General features: G+C 34.5%; 1 protein-coding gene across 1 annotated transcript in view; it reads right to left on the reverse strand.

Annotated features, from left to right (window-relative positions):
* Positions 1-1660: 1660 nt before the first annotated feature.
* Positions 1661-6921, reverse strand: part of LOC107688870 (uncharacterized) — a 16200-nt gene continuing 10939 nt past the window's right edge. Inside the window, exons 3-5 of the mRNA XM_016486699.1 lie at positions 4618-4839; positions 3728-3941; positions 1661-2310 (exon numbers count right to left, since the gene is read on the reverse strand). Of these exons, the coding sequence (XP_016342185.1) occupies positions 2132-2310; positions 3728-3941; positions 4618-4839 (615 nt within the window). The 3' untranslated portion in view covers positions 1661-2131. The remainder of the gene's footprint in view (positions 2311-3727; positions 3942-4617; positions 4840-6921) is intronic.

A 6921-nucleotide genomic window follows, 5' to 3' on the forward strand; every position in this document is an offset into this window, starting at 1 on the left:
GGTTTAGACCACGATATGGGCCTAATCTGTGTCTGTTGTTGAACCACAGGGAGACTTTCATAGTCGCGGAGACTTTTTTTTTTTCCTCGAACGGCTGGTCGCACCGGTGAGACCTCAGATTTTTTTTAGTCGCACCATTGAGAAATTGGTCGCACTCTAGAGCCCTGCACTGGGGGAAATTATTTACTGTGATTCAACTGTAAAGTTACTAGAAAGTCAGTTTGGAAATTCTTCATGTAAATGATTTTTATAATTAACAATGAGGATGTCATTAGTCTTTTCTGATAGGAATTATTACAACAGCATTACACAGATGTACAGACGTCGTTACAGTATAAATATAACTCTTAGATAAATGTGGCTAGATGAATTTGTAAATAAATTGTTATTCATCAAGAGAAGATAAAGGAAGAAAAGTATAATTAGTAAAGTACTGAAACTGCACTAAAGTATACTCATAAATGATAATTACTAAATTATTTACATTTACAATGAATACATATGAAATGTTGACACGTGATATAACATCTTGCATTTGACTGGTACTGTGTATATATGTTAGGACATACATAAAGGAACATGCAATATTTAAATACAGCCCACACAGTTTTAATAAAAGTTGACGTACTAAAACTGAAATATAAATAAATAAATAAAAAACTAATAAAATAAACTTAAAATTAAAATGAAAACTGAAAATATACAAATAAAATCTACTTCATAATAATAATGAATACTATAATAGTATATACACAATGCTAAAATAACACCACGCATTCAATTACAATTTTTTTTTTTACAAAACTTTTATTTTATTTGGTTGTTATACTTTAAAAATATGTATTTCAATTTTCAGTTTTTTATCATTTAATTATTAGCTTTTCATCATTTCATGAACCCAATCCACATTCGACATTTCTCCATTTGTCCACTAGAGGTTATCATCGCCTGACTTCTGACAGTGTGAGGGTTCATGAAAAATGTTGCCTTGTCAACTATTTGAAATAAAATTTCATATATGTGTGTGTGTGTGTGTGTGTGTGTGTGTTCGTGTTCAGGTATTTTATTTTTTTTTATCTAGTCTTGTGTGTGTGTGTGTGTGTGTGTGTGTATGTGTGTGTGTGTGTGTGTGTGTGTGTGTGTGTGTGTGTTCAGGTGTGTTTTTTTTATTTATCTAGTCTTAGTTTTAGTTGATGTTAACTATAATAACCCTGATTCAAATCACTAAATACTCAAGTATATACTTGAATAAGAAAGAATGCATAATTAGAATGCAAACACTTTATTTTATTAACAAATATCACAAAATAAATAGACATTTTTCTATGTAATATGAACTGAATGTAATTCTGCCAGGCACTTAATTTCTACTGATCTGACGAGTCATTTATTTTGTTTGATTGTTGATCAATTTCTTTCCAGTGATGCTGTCCGTTAGTGATTCACAGAAACATGCTGAAAATCCATATTTTCCATATTCACAGACAGTGAAGATCTATGAGAAACACTTCCTGACACTAAACTGAAGTGGAGATCATTTGCACAGTGTTGGTGAGCTGTCATCTGTGCTGTGGGATCCACTGGTGAGCAAGTGATGTAGTGCTACATTTCTACAAATCTGATAAAGAAACAAATGCATTTACATCTGGGATGAGCTGAGGGTGAGTACATTTTCAGCAAATTGTCATTTTTGGGTGAACTATTCCTTTAAGGCTAACACCGCACTGATTAGGACACTTGCTTTAAAATTGTATTATCTAAGGCAGTGGCTTTTATACTTTTGCAAGTGTCCAAATATTTCTACAGGTCACTGTATCTTCAGTAAGGTTTTCTTTAGGATTGTGGTCATTCTAGGTTGGATCAGTCTCCAATTCTTATTTTTGTCAAGATGTTTAAACTACTCAAAAACATAATGTACCAATTTTACCATCACATTACACCAATAAACTTTTTTCCCCACAAATTAAATGCTAATGCACAAACTTTGGTCACTCTATGTGCATTCAATACTCAACATTCCAAAAAATGATCACAAAACAGATCATAATTCTGTAAGCATTACGTGTTCTAGTTTATAACTCGCCTCAGAACACACACACACACTTTTTCTGTCACACAAACACGCTCAGGGTCATTCAAACACAGCCGAGGCCAGTCCGCTCTTCCTGAAAGTCTCTGCCACGTGTCTGGAGTGCTGGATTTTGGCCGAGAGCGCCTCAAACACGTCATTCTGGTCCAGTGCCGTGGCCGTTCTGTAGATGAACATTCCCAGTGACTCCAGTCCTCTCATGCCCAGATTCACACCACAACCTTCCACACAATCAACACAGACACATTTATATTATAGATAACAGACATATAGTATGAAATACACTTGGTTATGACCTGAAAGGGAATGTTACTTGCAATGACCATGATTAAAATATTCTTGGCTTCATGGAATATGTTGTTAGCAGCCATACAGTGCTACAGAATAAAATATATACAGGTCATTCTCATTCAATTTATTATTATTATTATTATTATAGTTTAGGTAATATAGTTCAGAACCAGACTCGAACCCGTGTTGTATATGAGCACTACTGATCAATGTATTGGTGCATACAGTACGGTTTGTGCTACCAATTAGGGCACAGGTCAGACATGACAGTTCTGATATAATATATGCTCGTTATTCTTGTTTTTTGACCACTCAAAAGCAGTGCAGAGCCCACTGCATGTAAAGACAGAGTACACACAAACGTATTTACTCTGCATTCACAGTATGATGATGATTTTTCCCCAAGCCATTATGTTCGACAGATAAAAATAAATAAAGACTGAAAATTAAACTACAATTACTAAATAAAACATATTATTATTATTATTATTATTATTATTATTACATTTTTATGAAAAATATTATCATAAAATATCATAGTCAACATTCCTGTGCTTTGTGCCTAGAACAATATTATATAATAAAAAAATATGTTTTTTTCCCCAAAACAGAGTGGAACTATTAAGCTTGACAAAGCCAACAATAAAATACTAATAAAGACTGTAAATTACATTTTACTAAATAAAATGTAGTAATTTAATAATAACATTTTATTATTGTTATTATTATATAAAAAATATTATTATAAAGATATACGTTTTAAGGGGGAAATGTCACAGCATAAGAGGGTTGAACAGACAAATATAAATGCTGCAATTAAATCATTTTAAAAACAAAAATATATATTTTAAGTTTAACAAAGGCAAAATTTATGTACAGTTCACTTCTTCTTCTTTTTTTGCATTACAAATTTTAGGTTTTAGAACTCAAATATTATTTAAAACCCTAAATGCATCGTTTTACTTAATCTAAATTTGTAGCGGTAAATATATGTATAGTTATAAACATGAATATCCATAACCACAAGTATAAGTAGACATTCACCCCGAATGCGTTTTTCCAGTTAAAAATGTGAGACACGGGAGAGCAGAAGAAGAGGAAAGAAAAAAAAACACAAGTGTAAAAACGAGTGTAAAGATTCAAAAAGTTGAACTTCTTTTAGAACAGCGTGTCATGCGTGAGATGCTGCATCAGACACAAGACGTCAACTCAACAGTCAAACACGTCCATCTAGTGCATGTTTACATAGAAAATGCAGTGCAATATAATGGGAAACCGTGAAAGAAAAGGAACACTGTATTTTTGCCTAGAAGCATTCAGGTGATGTTAAACCGTGGCTGTGCTCACCAGTGTCAAAGTTGAGCACTCGCGCAGCTTCTCCTTCCACAGTCACGGCGACGTTGTCTCCTTCGATGTAAGCGGCGCTGACGCGTCTGTACGACAGCATGATCTCGAACAGCTTGCGGCTGCACTGCATGTGGTGCAGGGTGAGTTCACTCAGACGAGGCTCGATGTCTGTTTTATACGCGTTGAACGACTGGTGGAAGATGTTCCTCATGATCTGAGTGAAAAGAGAGGAGGGTTCAGTCTCTCACCCTACAAGCTCATCGGGGTCTTTTCAAGCACATTATTACATACACACTCCCTCCACACACACACACATATAGTGACTGTAACCGGGTAACAGCATGTGTCTGTGAATTACATTTCCTGTGACAGCTGTGTCTTTTTATGTCTTTGTCACAGTTTCTTTCTTTAGCTCTTTATTGTTTTCTTCTTCAACCACTCAACCACGTTTCTGTGCTATTTTTCCTCATTTCTTGTATGTGTTTCTTCATTATTTCTACTTATTCATTAATCAAACTCTCCAAGTAAGGCAAGATTAAATTGTTGAGACAATATAAACAATCACACAACCAAGATTTGCTATATAGTATATTGTTTTATGTGGGTGTACTGTATGTATGCAGGTAAAGTAGACTGTATATATCCAACTTTTAATTTATCGCTGAGTGCTAATATAACTATTTTGTTCAACTTTTTACCACTATTTTGCATTAAACATTGCATTTCACCATTGAAACACCAACTGACATTATTTCGACTACATTTCAATGTTGAAAGTCGATTATGTACTGGCTGGAGAGGGCTAGCAGAATTTTGAAAGAGTGCATAAACTTGAAATGCGATTGAGTTCATGAGTCTAACAGATGCATGCTGGGACTGAGACGTTTTACTGAAGAGTTGGCTGTGTGGCGCAGGAAATGCATCATTTTGGAGTCTGCGTCCGAAGTGCAGGCCAGAGCCATGCAGCGGTTCCGGAACGTTCCATAGATCTTCAGATGGAATCCGGGCTTCGCTGCCAGCTGAGAGGAGCTGCGTGATTCCTTCACAGTGTCGATCCCGTACGCCGACAGATCAAAATACAAACTATGTGCACGGATCTCTGGTGTGGGAACCTAGAAAACAGAAAAAGATCAAATTATTATTTTCTTGCTTATGTATGAAGAACATTTCGCTACATCTGGACCAGTATTCCATAAAAAGTAAATGAAAAATAAATAAACACACACACACACACACACACACATATATATATATATATATATATATACACTTTTTATATTTAATATATTTGATACATTTACTTATTTGTAAGTCGTCCTTGCATATTTCAATATTTGTTACATTATTCATGACCATTTAACTATGATTGGCAAATTAATTATTGTAGAGAAAAAAAGTTGAATTGCCTCTTCTGATGAAATGAGGACAGGAAATTTGATTGGACTAAAGATATTTCTAATGGGGGGGGCAAAATCTCCTAGCAGGCACTATTTTCTGAAACAATTCACACAATCCAGCCAGGTCATGTTTTGGCATTTAAGGGTTTTTCATTTGTCTCCTGTCTAAATAGATATACACGGACTACTGAATATTCCTAAATGAAAGCAAGAGGCTTATATTTTGAAATATGTATGTCATTTTTTTTATGAAATCAATGAAAACATGCAATGTGAAGACGGAATTTCTTAAAGGTACAGCAGCAAAAATCCCACCCATCATTTCAGCGTCTACATCAACATGGTTGAAATCACTGTTGAATCTTTTTTCAATTTTGCAAAGTTTGTTGACTTTTTAGCAGCTCTTGTTCAAATTTTAAGGTTGATTTATAAGTATTTTGCTAACCTTTTTACAACCATTTAACATTAAACATTGTTTCAACGTTCTTTCCACATTGAAACAACATCCAACCTTACTTAAACCACATTTCAATGTTAAAGGAACATCACATGTCTGCTAGGATGGCCTGTTTAATTCGAAAACCCAAAATATACTACATTTTTTACATGTACGCTAGTGTACAGTCGAATGCTTAGCTTTTTAAAGTATACTTCATTTGATAGCGTGTGCGACACAAGCGCACTAGGACGTTTCATATTAGTTAAGTGTCTGCGCTATTTCTCTCCAAAAAGTTATGAGCAATCTCAAAATATGAGAAGATATTTTGAAGAATGGTGGCAACCAAACAATTTCTGGTTCCCATTGACTTCCATTATATATTTTTGACCAAACAATGAGAGTCAATGGGAACCGAAACTGGTTACAAATATTCTTCAAAATATTTTATTTCGTGTTCAACAGAAGAAAGTCATAGAGGTTTGGATCGAAACAAGGGTGAGTTAAAAATCCGTGTATCATTCGATCATTCATTTTTTGATTTAATATTGAAAGTAGAAAAATTAGAATACGGCTCCTTTTTGTTTTTTTCCAAAAAACGAAAAACGAAAATTCAGCTTAAATTTTCGTTTTCCGTTCATGGGTGGAAAAATGAATAAACAGCTTGAATATTTGATTTCTACATGTGGGCGGGAATTAAACGCCCCTTTCTGCTGATTGGTCAGCCGAAGATCAAACCGTGCCTTCATCAGTTCTTCCACAGTATCACGCAACAGAATAATAGTCCTCCACTGCTGCAGTTGTACGGATTAATAACCCATTTTATCAATTTCATATTTTTCTCATCAAACAGATTAATGAATAGCTCGACACAACTCGTACCGGGGCAGAGTCTAGACAGGTCTTTCTTCTGTGTAGACCAGCGGTTCTTAAAGTGATAGGGGCTCCGAGAAATAATTTGCTATAGCCTAAAGTATTTCCAGACTGTAAAGTCGCTTTTTTTTATCATGATACATAGGCCTACTGTGATTTATTCCAAAGTGACTTATATGATGCATTTAACGTCAAATAATCTAAATTAAGCCTTTTAAAAGACAAGTATTCCCTGTGGTTCATGTTTGTGGCATGCGCCAGTAAGATGCTCAAGGAGCTAAAGCAGCGCATTCTGTTGTTCTCTTTATTTTTCAAAGGCATGACATTTTGTAGTTATTTTGAACGTAACGTTACACAATTACAAGTATACATTTTACCATACGACTATAAATGACAGAGTATTAAGTTATGTCCCCTCGATGGGGAAAAAAATCCAAGTGAACATCAATCAGTACTCAATATTAATTTAAACTGCTTTAAATATGACT

Source organism: Sinocyclocheilus anshuiensis, unplaced genomic scaffold (assembly GCF_001515605.1).
Source record: "Sinocyclocheilus anshuiensis isolate Anshui unplaced genomic scaffold, SAMN03320099.WGS_v1.1 scaffold669, whole genome shotgun sequence".
Classification (NCBI taxonomy): domain Eukaryota; kingdom Metazoa; phylum Chordata; class Actinopteri; order Cypriniformes; family Cyprinidae; genus Sinocyclocheilus; species Sinocyclocheilus anshuiensis.